Source organism: Euwallacea similis, chromosome 2, assembly GCF_039881205.1.
Source record: "Euwallacea similis isolate ESF13 chromosome 2, ESF131.1, whole genome shotgun sequence".
Lineage (NCBI taxonomy): Eukaryota > Metazoa > Arthropoda > Insecta > Coleoptera > Curculionidae > Euwallacea > Euwallacea similis.
Window position 1 is genome coordinate 8,798,142 of NC_089610.1, and position 24,080 is coordinate 8,822,221.

The 24,080-nt window shown below is 36.7% G+C and overlaps 4 protein-coding genes across 12 annotated transcripts in view; 2 read left to right on the forward strand and 2 right to left on the reverse strand.

Moving 5' to 3' along the window:
• nrm (neuromusculin) overlaps window positions 1-7,760 on the forward strand; it is a 175,293-nt gene extending 167,533 nt beyond the window's left edge. For 3 of the 7 annotated variants that reach the window (XR_010752727.1, XR_010752724.1, XR_010752725.1), the window contains 10 exons: window positions 142-417; window positions 488-628; window positions 1,265-1,298; window positions 2,773-3,038; window positions 3,096-3,179; window positions 4,071-4,234; window positions 4,312-5,475; window positions 5,734-6,422; window positions 6,865-6,910; window positions 7,630-7,720. Coding sequence is in view for 2 of the 7 variants with exons in the window: in XM_066401809.1 (XP_066257906.1) it covers window positions 142-417; window positions 488-628; window positions 1,265-1,298; window positions 2,773-3,038; window positions 3,096-3,179; window positions 4,071-4,234; window positions 4,312-5,475; window positions 5,734-6,375 (2,771 nt within the window). In the remaining 5 variants the exon portion in view is untranslated. Of the gene's footprint in view, window positions 1-141; window positions 418-487; window positions 629-1,264; window positions 1,299-2,245; window positions 2,326-2,772; window positions 3,039-3,095; window positions 3,180-4,070; window positions 4,235-4,311; window positions 5,476-5,733; window positions 6,423-6,601; window positions 6,709-6,864; window positions 6,911-7,629 lie in introns of those variants that run through there. The other 4 variants (XR_010752728.1, XM_066401809.1, XM_066401800.1 and 1 more) reach the window with 4 other exon arrangements.
• A 1,692-nt stretch (window positions 7,761-9,452) lies between these two features.
• Window positions 9,453-13,120, reverse strand: LOC136416605 (beta-galactosidase-1-like protein 2). Its single transcript, XM_066401874.1, has 4 exons — window positions 13,104-13,120; window positions 11,311-11,813; window positions 10,677-11,260; window positions 9,453-10,532 (listed from the first exon to the last, which is right to left on the reverse strand). The coding sequence occupies exons 2-4, from the start codon at window positions 11,700-11,702 to the stop codon at window positions 9,544-9,546; spliced, it is 1,965 nt and encodes a 654-aa protein (XP_066257971.1). The 5' UTR covers window positions 11,703-11,813; window positions 13,104-13,120; the 3' UTR covers window positions 9,453-9,543.
• A 224-nt stretch (window positions 13,121-13,344) lies between these two features.
• On the forward strand, window positions 13,345-21,571 carry LOC136416630 (uncharacterized). Of its 3 annotated transcripts, XM_066401909.1 has the most exons (6): window positions 15,946-16,156; window positions 18,553-18,915; window positions 20,447-20,573; window positions 20,627-20,823; window positions 20,964-21,056; window positions 21,243-21,571. In XM_066401909.1, exons 1-6 carry the CDS (start codon window positions 16,099-16,101, stop codon window positions 21,317-21,319), a joined length of 915 nt encoding a protein of 304 aa, XP_066258006.1. In that variant the 5' UTR covers window positions 15,946-16,098; the 3' UTR covers window positions 21,320-21,571. The 3 variants fall into 3 exon arrangements, with proteins under 3 accessions (XP_066258003.1, XP_066258006.1, XP_066258009.1); XM_066401912.1 differs by lacking the exon at window positions 20,964-21,056 and having other exon boundaries at window positions 15,952-16,156; XM_066401906.1 differs by lacking the exons at window positions 15,946-16,156; window positions 20,447-20,573; window positions 20,627-20,823; window positions 20,964-21,056; window positions 21,243-21,571 and adding exons at window positions 13,345-13,441; window positions 14,567-15,514; window positions 15,569-15,667 and having other exon boundaries at window positions 18,553-18,689.
• LOC136416682 (glutathione S-transferase 1-like) lies at window positions 21,558-24,058 on the reverse strand. The gene is made up of 3 exons (XM_066401984.1): window positions 23,773-24,058; window positions 22,356-22,556; window positions 21,558-22,066 (listed from the first exon to the last, which is right to left on the reverse strand). The coding sequence occupies exons 1-3, from the start codon at window positions 23,914-23,916 to the stop codon at window positions 21,758-21,760; spliced, it is 654 nt and encodes a 217-aa protein (XP_066258081.1). The 5' UTR covers window positions 23,917-24,058; the 3' UTR covers window positions 21,558-21,757.
• Window positions 24,059-24,080: the final 22 nt, after the last annotated feature.

Genomic DNA, 24,080 nt, shown 5'->3' on the forward strand with positions numbered 1-24,080 from the left:
TTCAACTATGTAGTGCAGCAATACATCATCAACCAATCAGGCTAACTTTTGTACGGACGATAGTGAACTGGTTTGTGAATAAAACCGTTCACTCTATTCATAACAGAAACAAGATTTTTAACTGTTTTTATTTTACTTCAGATGCCCCTGATTGTACCATAACGCGAACGAAGAAAGACGGCAACGATGCCCTTCTCTGCACGGTGCAAGCCAATCCCCAAGAAGTAACGTTCTTCTGGAAAGCCCGCGAAGGCAATGAAACGTTCAATCTAATCGACAACAGCTATATCATCCAAGATGGGCTGAAAAGCTACCTAATCCTGGATTCTACGGTGGACACCAAGAGGACTTACCAGTGCTTTGCCAACAATTCTATTGGATTTAGCGATAAGCAGCCCTTTGAAATGGAGGTTGCTGGTAAGTAGTATTTCTTGGGAAAATTGGAAAATGCAGCACTTTTCCAATATGTGGTGTGGTTAATATTTAGGTATCATGCCATGGTGGAAACGCCTGACCAGAGAAAACCTCTACATCATCATCGCCAGTATTATAGCCATCATCATCTGCGTGATTATCATTTGCATTGTGATCATCATTCTATGCAGGAGGAAAAGGGCCAACACCAAATGTGAGTCGTTTTTGATTGTGAGAATGTCGACTACTGCCCTTCCCCAACCTTTATCTCCGAAGACACTTGCCTTAATTTTCGTGCCGAGAGTAGTAGCAATACCTTTTTTAGCCCTTAATTGACTATTTTATACAGACATCACTAGTTCAAGTGAAAACACAAGGATTATGCAAGTGAAAGAAGGACCGCATATGGTTTAATATGTCTATGGCAAAGAACAACGAATTAGGTTGCGAAGCTAGCAGCTGAAGTGGGCGGAGTCAGTCCAGTGTTACCAGATCTCCCCCGTTTCAGATTTTTTAGTAATATAAGTTTGAGTGATGGACTAATCTTCTTTTCATGTATTTGCATTGCTGCTTTTTGCTCTAATATTTTTTAAAAATTTCATCACCGCAAAAGCAGTGAAATCGATACTAATCTAAATATCGAAGTGGAGACGCCAGCCGGACTGACTCCGCCCACTTCGTTAGTCTTTGTCAGAGACATATTAACCTTTATGCAGACCTTCTTCCACTTGCAGAAGCCCTATGTTTCCACTTGAACTGGTGATGCTTATATATGCATATTTACGTTTAAAATTATATTAATAAGAGAGTGTGCTAACATTTGATTTTGTTTTTGGCTTGCGAACGACAGATAACAATCCCTTGGAGATGGAGGAACGAGAAAAGTAAGTTTTCACATGGTACAAACGCACCTTCATAGGTTGAAGTTGAAATACTGCACACAATGATATACAGTGAAGTAGAAAAATGGGCTTTTTTGATTTATTTTTTTAACATTGAATTATCCTTTATGGCATGTGGGCTTTATTCTCATTTTGTTTGTTCTTTTCATCATCGAACACACGCAGGCGTGGTGACACAGGGGAGGTAAGCGGATCGCAAGAGTGTTTTAGCTTTGTTCAATCCTTCGTTTGCACAAATTTCCCTATAGTTTTTCACAAGTTTGCTCTTTTAGTTTCGCACATATGCAAGCCGCTCAGGTTGTTGAAGAACATACCGTACTACATCAATTAGATATTGCAGAATGCATTGCCGGATTTCTTAGGAATACCGAGAGGAACAGAGATCTTTCAGGTCTGAAGAAGTCTTCAAATTAACGAAGATTCGGAAGATTTTAGTGGTGCCGTAAAGGTTTAAACTTGAACGAGCCCCAATTGCTGTACCTAAAATGTATATAGTCGAATGAATCAGATATCTGTGGTTTCTGAAGTTTTTTAACGGAACGTTCCTTCAGGCGAGCTCGTTCTAGTCTCAAAATCTCTTCAAATTCCTGGACTGCTTAAAGGGTTAAACCTAAAGTACCGAAAAGTAACTTTCTCATTGGAATGATGTTTGTGAAATTTTTCAGTGGAATGTTCCTTCGAAAGACGGCAAATTTGAAAAATAATGTCTTGAAACCCCTGAAGTTTCTAAAGAAAAGTTTCGCCCCTACAGAAGTCTCTCACATCTCTCTCTCTCTCGCTATTCCTGCTCTTGAATGATCCGGAAGTGCAGTATTCTCCCAAAATAAATTCAACACCCACCTGAAATAGAATTGAACACATATCACCCCCAAACATAACACCATAGACGTAGCTGTTGAAATGACTAACATCTCTACCCTTCTCCTCAGGTTTCTGTGCTCACAAAGTCCAGACGTGCTTGGCTTGCCCTTAGTACCCTGCGGTAGGGTCACCTACTTAGGGAACCAAGGTACCACCTCACTATTATAATTTGGTTGACCCTTACATCCTAGTTGTAAAGCATGCCTTTGTCGTAAATTGCATGAGAAAACTATAGAGGGAGACAGATATGTGTACACTCATAAAACATAATGTAGAAATTACATGCCGGGATTTGTGTTTATTTATTTAGGGCTATAGAGGGAAATAGGGTATACAGTCAATAATTTGAAATCCCAAATATCAACCCTCATATTCGAGATATATTGCAACTAGAGACATAAATCCTTTGATTTGTACTGTTAAAGAACTACTTCCTACCTCAATTCAGGCGCCATCTAGGAACGTATTAATCAAAACTGCGCTAGCGCCATCTAACAATCATTTTACTCCTAACCGTAAATTATTTTATTATTTTCTTTATTTCATGTTTTTTTTCGTCTCTCCTTTGTCTGTGCTTTGCTTTGCCTGCTGATAGAGCCGACGGAGAATCCCCCCTGGACCAATCTAAATGGCCTCTCAAACCCGGAGTTTTGGTGCACATCAGCAAAATGAACAATGTCAGTATCAGTCAGCTGAACCAAAGGCAAAGTCCCTTTAAAACCAAATCCATGAAAATCAGCACATACCTGAAGTATCGAAGGAATAAGAGTAAAGTGTATAAAAGGTTGAGAAAAATTAAGGAAGTCTTCGGTAAGGGGGGAGATGAGAGGCCGTTTGGTATTACGGAGGGAGCTAGTGGAGGTAAAATTGTTGCATTTTCGGTTAAAAATCGTTTTACTTGATGTTTTTGCATGTTAGTCGTGAGTTTTAAGAGAATTCAATCGTCCCCTATGAGCCCCAGGATGGACATCAATCCACGAAAGAGGAAAAAACCCGGCGGTGGTAAGTAAAATAGGGTAGGAAATGAAGATGACGATTTGGCAGACCTTCAATCCTATCTCATGCATCCGTCATAAGTTAAAAATTCTTGAATTTCTCTACTTAAAAGCATGATTATCGCCTCGTATTATCGTATAATCCAATGACTGATGCATAAGACGGAAGCTCTATATTGCTCCTTCTCATGCATCCATCATCCTTCCACTACCAATGGTCCGAAAATTCTGTTATTTTTTAAAATAAACAATTGTAAATGGACTACATTAATAATAAAGAGCAAAATATTAAGCAAAAAAGGGAGTATAAACACTTGAATCCTGAAATTAATCAGACAGAGTGCGCGTCGTATCGTCCTATCATCGGATGACGGATGCATAACAGTAATATCGGATGACGAATGCACAGAATGAAAATTTTATAGGATAGGATTTGATATGGATGGCTTGGAATCAAAATAAAGGTCCTCGTGAAGAGTCTTGTATGACATGGGTGCCGATTTAACCACGATTCAATAACCTATAACGATACAAGAACTCTTTTAGCAGCCCCAATTACAAGTTTGCTCTTTTCCCGTATATACCTTATGCGAAACTTTATACCAAACGTCTCTCTTTTTCTAATAATTTCACATCGGGGAACTTTTTAAAAACTTTAACACACAAAGCCAGAGCCATTCGGGACGCTTTAATAGGGCGGCCATTAAATAATTTTATCCTCCGGGGGTAGGTTTTCCCCTAGTAATTACCTTTTTACAGCCATATCGTTAAAAGTTGGCTCTAGCTGTTAAAAATAATTCAGAAACTTTTCTTTTTAGATCCAAGGTAGGGACCTTTTGCATGTGAATTTCAGCTCACCCCATGATCATCTGATTTACCTCTATAAAACGTGTTTCAGCCCCCATCAACCAATCATCTATAGTAGGAGATAAGATAAGGCCGGGGGTTGTCCAACCGGTTGGAAATATGCAGGGCCACCCCATCCCCAACAATTCCGACCCGAACGACAAAGGTTTCTATGAAAACCTCCCCTTCCACGGCATGCAAAACCCCCCGAACAAGGTAACCTCCAATGCTCATGCAATTTATTTTGTGTGCCGCTTCTTTTCTTTTTTTAAGTTTGCATGTTTGTGTTGCAGCCCATTTCAGTAATTGCACCATTTAACCAAGGAGCTAAAGTGCAGAAGGCCCTTAATACTCCCTTGAACCAATCCTTCCCTTCAATTCCCTTTAACAACACTTTGCAAGCAGTGAGGCCTAACAATGTGATCAAAAGAAATCAGTCTTTTGCTGGGTTTCACTCTGCCAGGAGATTTGGAGAACCGCAACTGCCTTGGGCCACCCAGTACAGTATTTTCATGAGGAATGTCAATCAGGCCTTTCTGGGGTCTACCCCCACTGTATTTGAGCCGAACTTCTTCGTTTTGCACAATAGTGGAGGGTTTTCTTTTACGACCAATCCGTCGTACCAAAACAACCAATACTACCAGCCTTTGGGCACTAAACCTGCAAGAGTGCCTGGAAGGAACGAGACTGAATTTAACCTCAAATACTCCTCCGGAGGCAGCAGTATTAAGCCACCAAAGAAGGTTCTGACAGCCAAAAGATTCAGCTCTTTGAAGACTGAGAAACACAAATGCTACTCCCCAACGTTCTACTCAATGCGTTGCAAGAAGCACGCGAAAAAGCGTCCTATAGTTTATGCCTTGCCCAAAAAATGTTTGGCTAAAGACTTCCAGAATCTCACTGATAGCATCCAGATCATGGAGCAAGGCCCTGAGGACAATAAAAGTGTTACCCCAGTTCCAGCACCTCGCTGCAAAAAACACAAAACACCCGAAATTATTTACGCCAACATCTGCAATTCCCTGCAACGAAACGTTCTAGAACTCCCCAACTATGCAATCAATGGAGAGAGCGCCGTTGAAACTGGGACTACCAAAGCTGAAATCCACGAGGAAAACACCAAACCAAAAATCATAGACCATTCCCCAAAACTAATAGCTTTTTGCCCTAAACAACCCAAAATCTCCCAACATGCAATGAAAAACTCCCCAGTGCTTAAAGTGAGTCCTAACTTCGTTAAACCGAAGGTGGAAAGCCCTAAGGGCGCTTTATCCTTAAAAATCCAGGCGAAAATTAAAGCTTCCCCAATCCAAAGCCTTTCTGACAATAAGAGCGTTATTGAGGAGAAGCTGGAAGAGGTAGAAAAAGTTCCTGCTGCAGTGAATGTGCCGGAAATGCCCATTTTAAGTCCTAGTTCTGAAAGGGTACCTGGTAATGCTCTTGCGGCTTCTGGTCAGGTTTGTTTTTATTTTTTATTTATTTTTTATTGCCTGGGCACCCGTAAAGAGTGTGATTAAATGAAGGAGAACATAAAAAGTTTTTAAAGATATCTGAAGATCGAATAGCTGTACCAACGTTAGATATTCATCGTTCACAAGTCTTTTAGGGTGCTGTGCGAACTATCTTTTATTTAAATTGCATTTGCCCTTTTAACAATTTAATTGTCACCACCGTCAATCAACGGACCCTATAACCGATCTAACAATTTCTTGCAGAACGCTTTTTACACACTAACAACCCCCCATTGCAAACAAGCGATACTGCCTCCTCAGTACTCCGCCACCATCCCCCACCAAAAGCACACCAAGCTGATACCTAAAGCTCTCTTCCAAGAACAGCTTGCAAAGAGCAAAAGCTTTTCAAGCAAATCTTCAAAGAATAAAAGACACTTCCAAATACCACTTCAAAAGTGTCATAGCTTCAAGTTCCAAACGGCTGAGAGCTACTTCCAGCCCATCAAGAATATTCATGAGGAAAATTTGATGAGAAATGGGTATGTGAGTGAATACCCTGGTAGTTCGTCTTCGACGAGCAGTTTGAGCAAACATCACAAGAGAGAGAAAGCGAAGCAGAAGACCAAAGGTCCTTTGGTGTTGAGGCATCCGAGTGACTATCCAGAGCAGTTCCAGGAAAATATCCAGAGTTCCGTGCAGCTGCAATATCCCCAGCCTTTAGTACCAGGAAGGGTTAAGCAGAATGGTATAGTGCAGTATGCGGATCTGGATATGCCCTCTAGCAGAAAGGGCTCGCATGAGAGTTCCAGTTCTGGATCCTCCAAGAGCTACAACAAGAAACAAAAAAAGACTGAGTATGCCACTTTAAGGTTCAATGAAGTGGGTCAAGAGATTGATGTTTAACGTCGGGAGTGATTTCAGGATGTACTGAGTTAATTCTTGGAGTTGAGGTAAGAGCGTTATGGCACTAAATTGGCAAATTTTGAGAGTTAACTAACAAATAATACATCATGATGGGCAAGTTGCAATTTATGACTTTATATATGGGCTATGCAGGGAATATATAGCTCAGTGTCTTGATTCTTAACACTTTTTTATGTTTTTGCGCATAACTTTATCTTGGTTTTAGCCGAAATTTCATAACCGTCGCCCGCTTATGCTCGCCCTTTCCTGATAAGCCATAACTTATGATTTGTCCCATTTTTTGAAGTTAGGAGAAGATTATTGCACTAAAAGGTAACAAGAAAACAATTTTAAACGTGTGAATATAAAATTAAAAACATTAGAAAAAACATTAATTTGTGGTTGTCGGCCATATTTCTTGATAAAATGGTGCTTAAAGAAACAATAATTGATTAATTCGAAAAAGTGACTTTCTAAATTTTGTTTTAGACTAACGGAACTGCACCTGCCGCTAGTGATACATATATTTTCTAAGGTAATTATACCGTGTGTCTGTAGATAATCGAATCGATGTGATTTCTATACAGGATGGTTCACGTTCACCATTGAGATCTCGTAACTATAAAAAAATTTCGATCAATTTGTAGCAAAATTTCACAATTAGTTACTCAACAAAATGTCTTTTTAGAATTAAAATAAGTCCCAGTGACCAATTTAAGTTGAAAGGAACCAGAATATTGGGCAACCCAGCGAAAAGTGTATCTACTTATTGGTTTTATCAAGCGTGTGGGTGTGGAAAAATGTCCACCATTTTTGCCTAAAATTTTAAAATTTTTGGTTCTATCATAAATTCCAGTTAGAAAATCAAATTCGGTGATTCTAATTTGATTTACAAGTTCTACGGTTTCATTTTATAACTGAAAAGGCGAAAAATTGCAACATTTCATACAGTCAAACATATTCCGCGAATTTCGAAGAAGAAAAAATACCAAAATTGAGTCAAAACGCGGATAGTTCTAAAATCACCAAAATTTATTATAAAGAGGTGTTTTGTTGAGCAACTAATCGCGCAACCTTGCCACAATTTAACCGAATTCTCTTATGGTTTCTGAGAGCCCAATAGTCATCCCGAATTTGGACCATCAAAGATAACATAGAGCAGTAGCATTTTGTAATCGGTACACATCAACTACAACAACAACACCCAATACGAACACATAGATCTTCCGAAAACTAAAGTCCTTGGTTTTTCAGCCCTACAGACCAGATCCTTGCGACCTGCTCTACGCTGACGTAGACTACATGTCCAACTACGGACCGATTAACTACAAAGCAGCCTCGGTCTACGCTGCCATGAAGCGGAACAAGGGCAAAATGGAGGACATCAAAGACGACAAACAAGACTTGCTGTAGAAGCTTTTTCTCCATTTTCCCAGCGACTTTAACCAAAGATTTAAGCCTAAGATTAAGCCCGAATCATCAATTATTGTAACTGAAGCCAGTGAGGTGTATTTTAGTATACTTAGAAGAATGTTAATAAAGTTTTGTATTGTAAAATATTAGGCATTTTATTCGTTATGATAATTATTAGAATTTCTTGTTAATTATTTTTTAATGACTCTTAAATTTTATAATACATACTATAAATTACTCATTAAGGAGGTAAATAATGTTGTTACGAGAAATCTGTCTTCTAGAAATTTTGATACATATCGAGAGTGTTTGAGACCTGCGTGCTTTGTAGAGCTTTGAAATTTCAGTTGGTACTGCCAGTTTAATAACGCCTTTAATAACATGCCAAAAATTATGTTAAGTTTGATATATTTTTGCACTTAATACTTACATACCAAAGCAAATGGAGAGTTTTATATTACCTGTTGTCTATCATTACTTTCGATTTTTTAAACGCAAAATTTAAACGTGTCAACGCCTAGATCTATTAGCAAAACGCTCAAAATTCTTCTAACTCTTTAAATTTAGCCCTAGAAAGCCATTTAAAAGGTGCCAAAAATTACTAACATATTGCTGGAACCTTTTACTGAAAATACGTCCAAAAACATAATTTCCTCATTAGAGGGGGTGCGGCCCCAGCAAATTTTCAACATTCGGAACGGGGGCTTTTTGTGTTTTACATTCGTGTATAAATTTTAATTTATTTAAATTATTCGATCATCTTGTAGATATGTAATATATGAAACATAGGTCTTACGCCATTTATTTATAAAAATAAAAGTCTACACTTAGAGGTGAGTTTTTCTTCTGGGTTCATTTGGGGCAGGTACAGTTAATGCACTAAAAAGTATCGGACAAAACAACTAGCAATTTGTTTACTTGGGAGAAACGACAACTCGTTGCCCTTCGGGATTCGGCTTTAAAAATCTTGATACCATAGATTGCAATAAATTTAAGATCGTTTTTTACTAATCTAAAAATCTTTTTTGGGTAAGATTAAATGTAAAAATCTCCAAAAAATGTACCTTTTTTCCCTCATATCCATGCAAATATTCAGACAAATCGGTTACATCATTTGCATTTAATATTTCTTTCTAAAATTACGAGTAAAATTGGATACCATCACGATCAATCACCCTGTGTGTATATCAGGGAAATGGCAACGCCGCCATTGTCATTTGTTTTTTGTGATTGATGTATTTTGTTGACAAACATTGTTTTCGTCCTTGTGCACACGGCGGGGAACTTCAGCAATGGTCACATGATCATCGTCTCGCCATCGCCGCCTACCATCAAGCCTTCGCTTAACAAACGCTTTTGACCGAAATATACAACAAATAATACCAAGGCCTGGAAAGGCAACAACAAATTTCATAATTTCCTTCTTCAGTTGGTTCAATTTTAAGGCTAAAATTGTAGATTCAATCTACGACAGATCGAACTACGATCGGCCGGTCGATCGCATCTGATATGCCGGAGAATTACCCGTTTATCACTCATTCAGTACTTTAAACATTAAGAACTTGCATGGTTTTGCATTTGTGTTTATATTAAGTTGTCTATTGCCCCCCTTTCAATCGTCCCTATGTCCCCCCTTCCCCGTCAAAAAAGATAAGGCAACAAAATTCTGTCGATAAAAACATCTAATATTCAACATCCAGTACACATTATTATATCGAATAACCACGTCACGAATAAAAAATATTACACTAATTATCACAATAAACTTCTCAAAATTTTCCCATCTCCCAACGTCTCAAAATAAGGATCTGGGCAAAATCTAACACTCTTGCGAGGCTCAAAATGCTCAAAAATCAAAATCTCGTTGTCTCCAGGCTTCAAAAAGGGAGCCGGCAAATACCCCGCCTGCTGGGGGCCTACTTTAAAATATCTAGATAACACGAAACTATTCACTATGACAAAGCCTTTATTCCAGCCCTTAAAATCCACGTAAGTGTCCCTGATGTCCTGATTTAAATGTAAGATTGCTCGATACAGGCGAGGGCCTGGAATGAAAGTCGGTCTCTGCCAGTTTGAGAGTTGTTTGGTCCATGATTTTTTGAATTCTAAAGGGACGATTTTCCAGTTTGATAGCACTTGGTTGTCAATTAGAACATTGCCCTGCCAAAGACCTTTATACTGATTAAACTGGTGCAGTTTTCCGTAGTTAACTCTGCCAAAATTCTCTACAACTAAATCTAGTGTGGCTGCAGTGAAGTCTTCTTCAGGTAATTTTAAAGTGGAATCTTTCAGCCTCCAATAGCCAAAACCATTGAGGTCCTCTTCAGTTTCAAAAATTTTAGACACTAAATTCCCATTTATCAACACTAACACTGTGTCACAAACATGCCCTTCAATTTTTAGTGCAGATCCAGCTTTGATATCCAGATTCTCTTTTCTATAAACAATATATCCATAACTTTGTCCATTTTTGTTGTTTATATCCAGCTTTTCCATGGGCAGTAAAACCTCGCTTTCTAAAATATATTTAGACTGAGAAATCAGGTCATTTAAACTGAGCTCTCCAGTAATTTCCAAATCTGGATAGGCAGTTCTGAAGGTCGGTTCTGGGGGGGAAGGTTGGCTAATGTACATTTCGTTATATTCATTTGTGAGTCTTTGGACAGTTACGTATTTATCGGTATAGTCACCATTTTCTGATAACGGGGCGTCGTAGTCGTAACTAGATGTATCTGGCTGAAAGCCTGTTGGAATTAAAATTTTCAAAAAACTTCATAAACTTTTAAAAATCAACATAATTTTTAAAAATTCCCAAAAGTGACGAAATTTTCCAAAAAAAATGACTTAGCAATATAATAATGAAAATTTTGAATTTAGGATATACTAACCGGAATTATCATCCCCAGCTCCAAAAATATTGGCCCCATTCAAAAACCCCCAATTGGTACCCCCATGCATCATATACAAGTTAAATGAAGAATTCCACATGAGAATATCCTCCAAAACCCCATCAAACTTCCCCACATTCCTTTCATGGTGCTTTTCAGTGTAGTGATCAAACCACCCAGTCCAATACTCCATAACCATCAATGGTTTTTTGGGCTGATGTGCCTTTAACAATGCCAACTCAATGGAACAATCCTCTTGGAAGTTTGCTGTTGCCAAAACATCAGGTAAGCTGCCTTGGAACCCTGATGTGGGCGTATCTGAGGTGAACAGAAGCTCCACAATCCCATTATTCCTTAAGATGCTTTTCAAAGCTTCTAGATATGCTGAATCAAAGGACTTTCCTTCTTCTTTTACATTACCATATTCATTTTCTATTTGGAAGGCGATGATAGGGCCGCCTTTAGTGAATTGTAAAGGGCTTAGTAGGGAGAATAGTTGTTTGAAATATCTCTCAACGTAGAAGAGGTATTTGGGGTCGGAGGTTCGGATTTTTAGGTTGTGACGGAGAAGCCAGCTCGGAAGCCTAAAATTATTGCCTTCGAAAATACATCACGGTAAGTGACAGTAACCTACCCCCCAAACTCCCATTCAGCACAAATATACGGCCCAGGCCTCAATATCACCAGCAAATCTTCCTCCTGAGCCATCTTAACAAAAGCCACTAAATCCAAGAACAAACTAAAATCATTTTTTTCAACGTCTTCACCGAAATCAAAGTGCCCATCTTCAGGTTCATGGATGTTCCATGGAACATAAGTTTCCACACAATTTAATCCGGCAGCTCTATATTTCCTCAATCTGTCCTTCCAGTATGAGGGGTGGACGCGGAAATAGTGCAATGCCCCACTGAAAATCTTCAACTTCTTACCGTTTAAATGAAAGTCTGGGGCTGAATCACTTAGGCCATTGTGTATACCGTCACCCGTGTAATATTGGTACAAAGTCGGTAAAATTGTATCTGCCATTATTGTGGTGATCAGGTGAATGAAAGCGAAATCGGATCTGGGTTATCAGTTTGCACGTGATGGTGAGAGAAAGCTTCAAGGCAAATACTGATGCGTCTTGTCTCTTTTACACTGAAATAAACGCAAGCTGATGAAGCGAAATGGGGGATAGCTGCGCAATGCGCAGGCACCTCTTTTGATAGCTAAAGTGACAAAGTTGGATACCTAGGAATATTAACACAATTATTTTTAACCGCAGTAGCGAGAACAGCAATAAGTAACCATGAAATTAAACGGAAGCTTTTTATGGTAAATAAATGAAGACAGAGGCGGCTTCAGTGTTCATCACTTGCCAATCTTTACAGATTTTTTAAATTAACGTCATCAACAAAATGAACTAGGAACACTTCTAAGAAAAGAAGAGCAGAGAACTGCTCAGAAAACTCAGCTGACTCTCTCTGGATTCTGATTTTAGATTATACTCAGATCAAATTCTGAACCAATAAATTGAAATTCAAATCCAACACCCTAATATGTCAAGCCCTTTCAGTGTAAAACTACATAAGTTTTTAAGTATATTTTCAACCTAATGCGAAAGACATATCAATTTAGCGATTAGAAGTAGAGACCGCTCAGAAGAGAATCCAGGAAGAATTTTTGGATTCTTTGGTGAAGCAGAACCAGCAACAGCAAATACTAATTTTTTAATGCTAATGAATGATTCTATGGTATAGAAAGTTTTGCATCTACTTTTCAAGCAGCTGTTACAAAAACTTTAAAGGCTAATTCAGAACTTAAAAAAAGTAGAAAAAAAATGTTGAAAGGCAAACATCTGCCGTTACAGGAAGATATGAGTGGTGGAATTAGAGCTTCAGATGTGAAGGCTCTTGTTCTCTTTTTCTCCAGCTCAAAAAAGCTCAAATAGATGACCATTATGCAAAAAACTATAATACCGCCAAGGAGCTTATGCCAGATGCCGAGTTATTGAAAATATCAATTTTCTACTTTTTTAAAATCAGTGGAAATGAACTTGGCAAGCCAATTCTTCTGGCCAACAATATCTTAAGGTTTCAGCAAAAAAATTGTGTTTGTGCAAAATTTGTTTAGATCTGATATTTCATTGAAACTGCATAAAACCAGGAAAAAGCTAAAAACAAGGCTTGGGGGAGCAGTTGAAGAACATTCAAAAACTGCTTTTAACTGCAGTTATTTAGTTAACAGGGCAAAGTTAGTTCTTCCGATTGCATTCATTTGCTGCATATGGCCAAAAGTTAGAGCCACATTCTCATGGACGAGAGCAGCAATAGCGAATGTTAAAATAGCTTTCAAAGGATTAAGTACGGGGCACTAGTAAAACGTCTCACAAAAGTGGTAAAAATTGAAATAAATTGTAAAAAATAAAGGAAAGCTAAATTTGCTTACCTCTAATAGTTATGGCCTAATTTATACCTGGTTTGCACACATTTACATTACATTAAAAGCTTTATTACTGTTAATACTGGGCCGTTCATAAATAAAAAATTCTAACCTATAAAATCAGCGTGTTCCACGATTATATTCTGTCCTTGTCTGATAAATAGGTCTCGATAAAGAGAGGTAAATATATAAGTGAATAACTTCTTTAAAACATCTTAGTTGGTCATGAAATGGACAACATAACCTAACTATATTGTGCTTATGTCTGTTTTCTGTTCTTAATAACTTGTGGTTTATTTATTATTTAATTGCTCTGAATAACTAAATTTACACCTAAAATACATGTAAGTGGACCGTGTAAATTTGTAATTTACTGCAATACATAAATTTAACTTTAATTCCATCTAGCAAAAAAATATTATCATTCTTCATCTTAATTTCCTAATTTACTGTAAGAATCTTTTGCGTAAAGCCAAAAGAGCACATTCAGCAAAAGTAATACAAATTCTAATACCCTAATTGCCACACTTGATTATTAAAACTAAAAGAAAGGCTTCATCCCTCCTATGTATTAAATTTTCGAGTACTCATAGAGAATGTATTCCCCATTTGCTGTGGCAATTGGAAATTGATTTGTTTTCTATACAGCTATTTATGCGACTGAAATTGGCCTATACAGATATTTAACAATACCTGAGAGGATTAACATTGCTTGCAACACTAACAATTTAGCTTCAAACTTAACGAAACATTTCTCAATCCTTGGAAAAACCTCTACAATCCATGGAAGTTGTTTCCCAATCTATGGAAATCGCTTAGTAGTCCATTGGTAACGCTTTGAAATCCCACAATTTATACTTTAGTGTTGTAAAGTGATTTTTAAGAAAAACCTAAGGTCAGCATTGAAGTATCAAAGGCACATATTGTAGGAATTTATATGTTAAGTTGTTGTCGGGCTGCGATTTGATGGTAAATAGCAAATGACTTAATAAATGCCCTATATTTATGACTCATCATCTACTGGGAGGTTTTATTTGATCACTCTTTTGTTGCTTCATGAAGTGCAGATTGAAGTGTTAAACATGTCATAATCCTTGTCATTTGAATATCTAACTAATCCACCTATATACATATATGATAGAAAGCCCACCAAAACCTCCAAAAAAATATCAATTTAAGTTCAATTTTATTTAGGGGACGCACTGATGTAAACTTCATGGGTTTATTTTGCAGATGCCCTTATTAATTTTCACAGATCCTAATGTATTTTTACCCAATCTGAACTCTATTTTTAATGAATATTGAGAAAATATACAGTGGATTCCTGTTAAAATTAGCCATTCATCCCGAAATTCGGTGATATGAATATTGTATTCCCAATATTAAAAACATATCATTGGCATGTCTAGGAAAAATCATGAACACATCAATTGTTAATTCAATGTAAATTCCAATTTATTTATTTCCAGATGGATTACCTTTCCAACAGCCAACTTCAATCCTATGAAATTCTCATAAACAAAATTGACCAGCAACATGAGACTTACCAGAAATTAACCAGGGAAATTCAGAAATTAAATAACGAACTAACAATTGCGAATTTAACAAAATTAAAACGCTCTTTCAAAATCGGTCACATTAATGTAAAGATTTTCAGCGATTTGACGGATTTGTTTAATTTGTACCGCGATGAAATCCAACAATCTATCTCTGAGTTTTGCAAATCTGTAAATTGCAAATTTTATTTGATTGAGGTGTTTATTACTGAAACTCTGCAGAAAAAGCTGGAGGGGCTGAGTTGCTCGTTGTGGATTTGTTTGAAATATCAAGGAACTTCTGTGAATAAAACCATGAATATTGAGGATAAAATTAATGTACCCTTGATGCAAGTCCTAGCAATTAATCAAAGCGTTGTAGATTGTGAAGTATCTGTGTTTTTACGCTTAAATTCAAACGACAGACTGACAATGGTAAATTTGGATAGTGTTAAAATAGATATATCTTATCATTTTGAGTCTTCCAAGAAATCTAAATATATGAGCAAAGAGAAAAAAATTTTAAACGCAGCCTATTCCTATGATAATGATAATTTTCTGCTAAACTTAAAGCTGCATAAACCAATTTTAATGGAATTTCAATTCCTTACAAAAATCGACAACAAAGCCCTCATAGACCTTTTTATTAAAAACTGCTACCACAAATTAGACATCGAGCAATTCTCCGAATTGGCAGCAGACTCGAAGGGAAACTTTGTATTAAAATTCTCTACTGGAGCTCAGAAACATTCTCTGACTTTGGATAAGGAGAGCAGGGTAGTAACTTTAAAGAGCAATCCGGCAGACTTGGAGAAGCTGAAGGAGTATTTTGAGAGTGCCATACAAGTGCGAGATCGAAGCAAAATTGATGAAGCTTTAAAAGTGCGTTGTTAAGTAAACGATTCAGAAGTTTTAAGAATAATTGTCTCCTTCCAGGAATTGAATAATAGTTTGAGTGGGGTTTGTGATGATAAGGAGGAGCTGTGCAGGATGTATCGCTGCCTCAGACATGTTTGGTCAAAGTAGAAAATGTCGGTAAGTTAATTGTACGAAAGGCATCTTTAATGCAAGTTTATGGGTTGATTCTCATAAATTGTTGTTTGTGGATATTCAAAGTCTATTATCGTGAACTACCCTCTTTAAAATTATCAGTCAACGGTTATTCGACTCTTATAAAACAGCTTATGCTTCGCTCGGAAATCTTCTTGTTATTTCCGCTGTTGCACAGGAATAGATTATAAATATGAGCGTGCGGTCGGCTGTGCATAAAGCCCCCGACATGCCTGAGCAATTTTGATAGGAAGCCTGGCGTAACTTGTTACAAAGTTAAAATAACTAGCTTAGTCCTCGTTGGCGCGTCCTACCGGCGTAGTGGCTCCATAAAAAAAGTCCATATGCGATTTTTCGAAAATCTGGCGCTAGAGTTTTGGGATATTTGCATAAGTGTTCTGGACAAGTGATGCAGTATGACGAGGGTTGATGAATTTTTGATTTTTAGTTGTGTGTTTTGTGTTGTGCCTTACGGTAAGTCGGTCTAGATGATTTCCTCAAAAAATTCTAGATATAGGTACCTGAATCGGTTTCTGAATGTCTGTAATTGTGTCGGCTTCAGAAAATATACTTGCTTTTCTTATTTTAAGAGCTGATCTTACGTCCAAATAGTGCCAACATTCGTGGTCATTTTCAAAGAATTTATAAAATGCAAAAATATGACTCTTCACTTGTATCCGACCTCATCTTATACACGTAAAACCAGATTGAAGACATTGACCACTGTGTGCCATACTCCTCCGGAAATTGCCCTTTCCTGACCGGATATACGGTACCATATGCCTTGTCTGACATTGATTTTGAAACGCGAAACTTTACAGCGTAAGCTAATATGCATTATTACCTTAAAAATCATTATATAAAAATATTTTACACCTTAGCAATAAATGGGCATCATGCGGGTTTGACGACTCATTATTCAATTACTCGGTATTAAATGGAATGATCATTTTGTCAGATTTAAATAACTAACTGCTTGGTGCACGTGGAATATGTCAGTTTTCATATCACCGTGAAACTCGAAGATAATTTTATTTATAGAAACTTATAATAAAATTGTTGTTATGAAATTTGGTGGGGTTCCAAAAACAACATGAAAACAATGTATAAACTGGCATAGAAAGATATTGTTGAGGTTCGAAATTAATTGAATCTAGGAAAAGACCAAGTTTGACATGCTACGTAAAATCCAAAAATAGGTCTGGAAAAATTTAATTTCTTGTTAAATCTCTTTATACAAAATTAGTGGTGATTTAAATATTTTTAATGGCACTCAAAGTAAATTTTAACATAACCGAATACATATGCGTACCTTGAATTATCCCCTTGTTATGGTTGGGTGATTTACCGGCATATACAACCATCTGTTGCCCCTCGGAGCGTGGCGGTGCAATTTGACCCTTAATGCACAACCCCCTTTGTTCCTCGAGCTTTCAAGCCTTGGAAGAGCCTTTAAAATAAGTTTCTGCCCAACTAAATAACACAAAGAACAATCTTCACAAGTACCGTTTTGATGTTTTCTTGTGTATGTTAATTGAAAAGTTAATTAGCACCTTGTCTTCATCTCTCTAAAAAGCGTAACGATTCCTGAAGCGTGTGTCCTCAGACCTCTGTAATAACGGAGCAAAGCAAATTATTTCAGGGTATTTCCATTCGCAATACATTTGTTTACTGTTCAAATAGTACCTATCCAAAGGAAGGGGATTTAGGGCTTTGGCACGCGTCACCGGAAATTGCCACACGCGCGTTTCCTTTGGGGGGCTTTAATTAGTGTTAATCGTCCCTATCGAAGAGGAACAAGATTCGTGTTCTTTCAGCAGATGAATAAGAATTCATTTACAATACAAAAAAGTGTCTAGTCGATTTACGAAACTATCAAATTGCACTGAAATGTAATTATATACATGCACCATTACCACTTAATCTTCACACAACATGTGTAGTATCATATTCCATGCTTATCTGTTTTATTATGCCTTTTCAGTAGTTTTCCTCACCGTTAGAGAATTATTATTCCTCTCAATTCTCTATAGTGTCCACAATTGTTTTAATTATGCACATCCGGCCGATTAGTATTATTACAGACACCTCTATTCAAATCGGTTTTAAATTCAGGAAGTATATGAGATTTGAAGTGATAGGGGCGTAAAACTTTCCCACAGAAAATATGCAACCCTAAAATACCATTATTCGCATGCAAGTTCGCATCTTCAACATTGCCATGCTTAGACACAAATTTATTTTATTTTTTTCACTTTTACTGTTAGAACTCCCATTTGCCACCACTGTATCAATTTGATCACATCGTATTCTGCGCCCTCAATCTTCAACCTACTCCTGCATCATATAGTCGTCATCGTTTATTATAAGGCTTTAGATAAAGACAAAAATTATACCATTGATGCTGTTACCCTTAGTGATAAAGTACATTCTGGATACAGTTGATATGTACGTACATTAAATCTTCCGAGTCATTGATGAATAAAAGCAGCGGTGGCGAGTGGAAATTTAAGTGGACAAAATTAGAAATTTGTCTTAAATTTATAGTTAGATATCGAATATTTCTTTGTAGGATAATGTTTACGTTTTCGAAGTTGTACTTAATAACATAATGACAAATGTTTCTCCTTGTTGCTTCTATTTGGGCATGTCTTTAGAGTTATCTATCCCGACGTTAGCCCACTTTATCATTATGGCAACGTTCCAACTGTTACAATTCGATCAGAGCTTATTTTCGTCCGAATTATGACCAATATTTCAACACTGAGAGATGTTTGCAAATTTTTAACCTTCTAAAAATAACCACCATTATTTAGTATAGCTTATTAACTACCATCTACTGGCCGTGTAGTTAATTTTAGATTTTCCAGCTTGTGCCACTCTGACCATCAAACAAATCATCGGACCAGACTCGATCGAAATCGGTTCGAAGAGTGATTTGATCTTAGACTGTGACTTCGACGCCCAAGGCGAAGAAGATGTGGTGCTCAAATGGTTTTTTAACGGGTTGGAGGACCACATTTACCAATGGATTCCTCCGAGGGAACATGCATATACTCTAGGGAGCTTAAAGAACTTTATCGATCCTACTTACAGGACTTCCAGCGATCCTAATCAAATGTTTAGGGCGTTGAAGTTTAAAGAAATCAACCCTGCTTTAAGTGGGAATTACAGCTGTAAAGTGGATACCAATGATGAGGATGAATGGCTTACCAAGCAGCTTATTGTTTATTGTAAGTTGGAAATGAGTTAAACTATTCATCAAGATAGTTGTGTATTTGAATTCTGATAAGCTCTCGCACCTGTTGGGACCACATTATGTCGCATAATTAGGGGGATCTACATTGTTTACTTGCCTAGGAACGGGTGCCAAAAATTCTTGTCCAGTGTATTTGGTCGTGTCAAAGCCAAAGTCATTCATTTATTTTTTTGTACAGAGGCTTATTTTTAGATGAAAATAGTACATTATTAATCGATAAATAAATAAGTGTGTTTTGAAAAAATCCTGTAGTCTATGGTATTCCCTAGAAAAGGTATACATATATGTATAGATAATCTCAGGTACATTCCATCCTTAGATCGCCTGGAATTTAAAAAAAAATGCAATTACAGCAATCAAAGTCGCGTCCATGTCGTAAATAGGTTATAGACCTTGAGTAAATAAAGCTTTAATTGATTTAACTCAAACTCAACTGAATCGTACTAGAAAATAGATAAACTCAATCAAATTGCGCATTCACCATTTTCAGCAATTTTCAATTTAACATTATGCAGAACATTTTAAGAGTAAATTTGAAGTATATAAAAGGTTTCCCAGTGAAAAGAACATTCAGAAAAACGTTTGGACCTATTAGATCCAAATGGGGGGCTGAGTAACATCTCATCAAAGCATTAACGTTTGAAAAATCCTGATGTTTTTCGCTTCGTTTCACTTGTCTAGAAACAAGAGGAAGCTAAGCCAATATACACAGGGTGACTCGACAATATAGAATATTTCAAATCCTTTTTTAACTTTAAAGTTAAAGTAAAACATTAAAGTCGGGTATTGGATAGAGTAGCAAATGGCATATTTTAAGATTATAAGAACTTGTAAATGATTGTATTCCAAATTTATATCTTACAATTTCCATCACTTTATCCGAGTTCCAAAGACGTCAAAACTTGCCCGTTTCATGGTAATACATGAAAGAAAAAAGGTAAAGGCAGATGGTTTGTTCTTTGTGTGGTGCCCAGTCATGGGTAACAAAATGGCACGAGGCAAAGCAAGACGGCGAGTTTGCACCGATAAAATGCAAATTTTCCGTTATTAAGTCGATTAGGTACAAGGGGCCCATATTCCACGGTTACTGGAATCAAGTTTTCTAGTGTACATTCAAATAGCTACTTTTACTTTTTAAAAGCTGTGCAAAATTGCCCATATACCTACATTTCATGCATCTTAATACATGTAAAAACCATGGAGATGTTGTTATTGACTTCATGAAAACAACGTACAAATAACACAGTACTAGGTGCTGAACTGTTCACTCTGTTAAATATTATTAAACATAGTGCTTTTGTGTGCCTTATCAAAATAATTTGAAACTGGCCTTAATGTCACGTCAGTATGACGTTTAAATTAGGTCGTCAAGAAGACGTCGATTTTACGTGAATCGAAATCTAAAATGATACAATGACGTAACATTCAGTGTGAATCATGCGTAAATTATTTTATCACTGCGTTTTGACGTCAAATTACCGTTACAAGAATATGTTTTTTTTCAGCTCCGCCTACTTCGTTCGAAATCTATCTAACTAGTGGAAACGACGAGTATCCAGGCGATGAAATAGTTTTTTGTGAGGCTTTCAACGTTTTCCCAAAACCCGATTTCAACTTGTCCTTGGCAGGAGAGTGAGTCTTATTGGAAGGAAATTTTTATTTTTTCTAATAAATTGAAAATCCAGGAACGGCACCATCGAATTACCTGAGTATTTTAAACCTAAGAGAACAGAATTCTCAGATCAAGAAGGGTTCTACAACGTTACCATAACGCTGCCTTTTAACTCCAGTTACTTAGATTCAGGAACCACCAAATTCATTTGTATGCTCAGTATTGATGGAACGAACTATACAGATATGAAGAGTGTCGAACATTTTGTGGGTAAGTTTCTAACAAGGCACAGAAAAAATATTCAATGGCAGAAGCACATTTAAGGGAAGACAAATATTTCATAACCCCTGAAGTTTTCTCTTATTGCTTTGCAAGTTTCACCTAACAACCAATTTTTGTTGCTTTGCCAGATTCAAATAAAGCTGAACCTTCATCATTCGAGCTTCTCAATGCGCCTCAAAATGACAATTTCACATCTAACTTCACTGATGATGGCGGCAGAGGTACCTACCAGAAACGTTCATTTTAGCATGATAATTCTACTAATTTTATTTGATGTGTGGTAGTTAACCTACGTAGATGATCAGTTATTGAAGCTGAAATTAGGGGTGTAATTTAGTGGTGTTCTGCTTTAAAAACGCACAAAATTTTAAGTTGCATTGTGGCATAATTGCCCTGTTTTCTTTCAGATAATGGCGGTAGCTACAGAGGTGCCTCAATACTGCTGAGTCTGCTACTTATTCTATCGCTGGTTCTAGCTACTTGATTCCCTGTGATTAAACTTTAGGTTAGTGGTCGATTTAGGTACTAATTTCCTTGAAATACTCACTAATCGCAACTAAATGGCGTGATACCCCAGAAAGTGTTGTACAAAGATTGTATATTACCATATAATGAGTCTTAAAACCAAATATTTAATACCAAAGCTTTGAAACTCAGCTATGTAAATAAATAATGTTTATTTTTGTAATTATTATATAGTAACTACTGTTTAATAAGATACATTGTTGATTTAAAACACTTTTATTTTTCTAACAACGTTGTTTATTAATGCAGAGGAAACACAACTACAAAATATAAGAGACAAGAAAATAAAATATTCTAGTCGAAAATGAACACATTGGCCCAGCAACATTGTTCTAACGTAAACACTTCTCTATGTTCGACTCCAGGTGCAATAATTATTACACATAACATCGACATTCTAAGCCAATTTGCTCTGAATCATTCCCTTAAACTGATCAACCCCAATCTGGTTTGTTTTGTAATAAGGCAAAGCCTGCATCCTAGACAACCACTCGCTGATTCTAGGGTAAGTATTGGAAGCTACAGGTACAATGGCAGAGTTAAGACTGGATACTGTAGCAATTAAGCTAAAATCTGCTATGGTGAGCTCGTTTCCTGCCACATATTTCCTGCCTTCGAGGAGAATTTCCAGAGATTGGTAGGCTTGGGAGACGAGATCTGCCTTGTCTTTTTCGATGGTCTTGGCTCCGCCTCGGAGGAGAGCCACCTGAAAATAAGTCGAGAGAGGATTGTCTTGGGAATACAAGTAGAAAATATAGAACTATGTTTGAGATACAAGAAACTATTGACAAATTTTCTCTAGATTCGATAGAAATGATGAAATCGAAGCATTGGCAAAGAATCAGGACCTATTTGACAAAAAAATAAGCTTAAAGAAAAATCACAAAAAATGCACCTTGAACTCCTACTGAAAGTGAAGTGCAAATTACCTAGAAGTTTGTGGAGAATGTAGGCCTTGCTGCAAGGCAAATTCATGCGTTAAAAGATGAACTTACAACAATGGCTCCCATCCTGGGAAATACGATTCCAGAGTCGAAATGCAACCTCTGATCCACAATGGCGCGTTTTTCGGGATCTTTCGGGTACAGGGAGTCATCTTTTCCATATTTACTAACCAAATAGGCGTTAATTGCATGACTGTCGAAGAGGTGAAAATCGCCATCTTCAAGGGTTGGCACGGTGTGGAGCGGGTTTTTCTAGAAAAATTAATATCTTTCAGTCTTTTACTGCATGGGTAATTTATATTCATATATTATAAATAAACAAAATTCCTGAATAAATCACTTAACTTATATTAAATAGATATTATCATTAGGGAATTAAATGGGTTTAGCATACGCATTCGTGGTTACTGGGTAATTTAATACAACACAGGTTTTAAGTCTTTCAATATCCACAAGTTATATGGATTATTTTTTCCATTAGCTTTAAAAGGCATCATTATTGTATCATCTTTAATTTAGATAAGTTTATAGTAGTTTTATAAAATCTAGTAGGGGAAAAATCACATATACAGCGAAGTTGTGAAATACTTACTACCCTCACGTCTTTATCCTGAATTTGATGGTCATATAGCATACTTCACAGCCTTAGGGTATAATACACTATTTATGTATAGTTTTGATAATATATCGTTTCTGTTACGTTTAACGGAAAGTGGTACACGGTGGAAAAAGTAACTGCTAATAAGCTACCTTGAAATTGCTCCTTGAACATTCACGAGTAGAATTATGCCCAGTCATTATTCTTATTTGGAAACAGAAGTAGGTAGTAAAAATATCTTAAATTAAAAAATGCGTCATTGGACAAATTTCATAAATTCTATAGAATTTGAAACATTCATCGACAATAATGAGGTGGAACCCGTTGATGGGTTTTCCCAGTTTATTCAGTAGATTTCTCATAAGTAAACAGTATACAGCGGAGATCATGTTTACGTAATTTGTCGCATTTTAAATAATTTATTTTCTTTGAAGATATTAAAGGAAACTAATTTAGGTATTAAAGAAATGTTTTCCAAAAAGTAATTTTTTTTTAATTAAAAATTTCTGGCCTAAAGGTTCTGTGCCCTATGCCAAAGATTTTCCTGATAATATGGTGAAGAAAAAACTGGAATATAGTAAAAGTTGTCTCCTATAAAAACCACTTAACCTAAGTGCATTTACTTAATTTCATTGTTTACCTACAACTAAAGCTAATTACTATAATTTTCGCAGAGTAATTGGCTTGTTGCCTATCATGCCTATATTTTGTGCTTATCATTTCATCACTTTGTGCATATCAAACTTATGAACCAAAAGCGATGATATTTACGCAGCTAATCTATATCTGCTAACACAATATAGTATCAATTACTTACAACATTTGTGCATTATTATTTTCTAGAATGAGAGAATTTTACATGAACTTTACCTTCAAAAATTGTGGTGTACGATGCTCACCGGCAGCAAGATTGACAGGTATCAACTCCACGTCCAAGCCCAAAGCTTCAATGGTTAACAACGAAGATCTGGCTGCAGGGCTCACTTGAGCGTAGTACAGCTTCAGCTTACCCATTTTAATAGGTATTTAATATCCGCACTACTCGAAATCAGAACACCGACTAGTCACCTTCCCTGAAACAACTCTGTAAGGTAGAACCTTGAACCACCTTCGAGCACAGAATGACGACCAATCAACACTCAAATGGAGTCGGAAATCAAATTTTTATATGTCCCCCG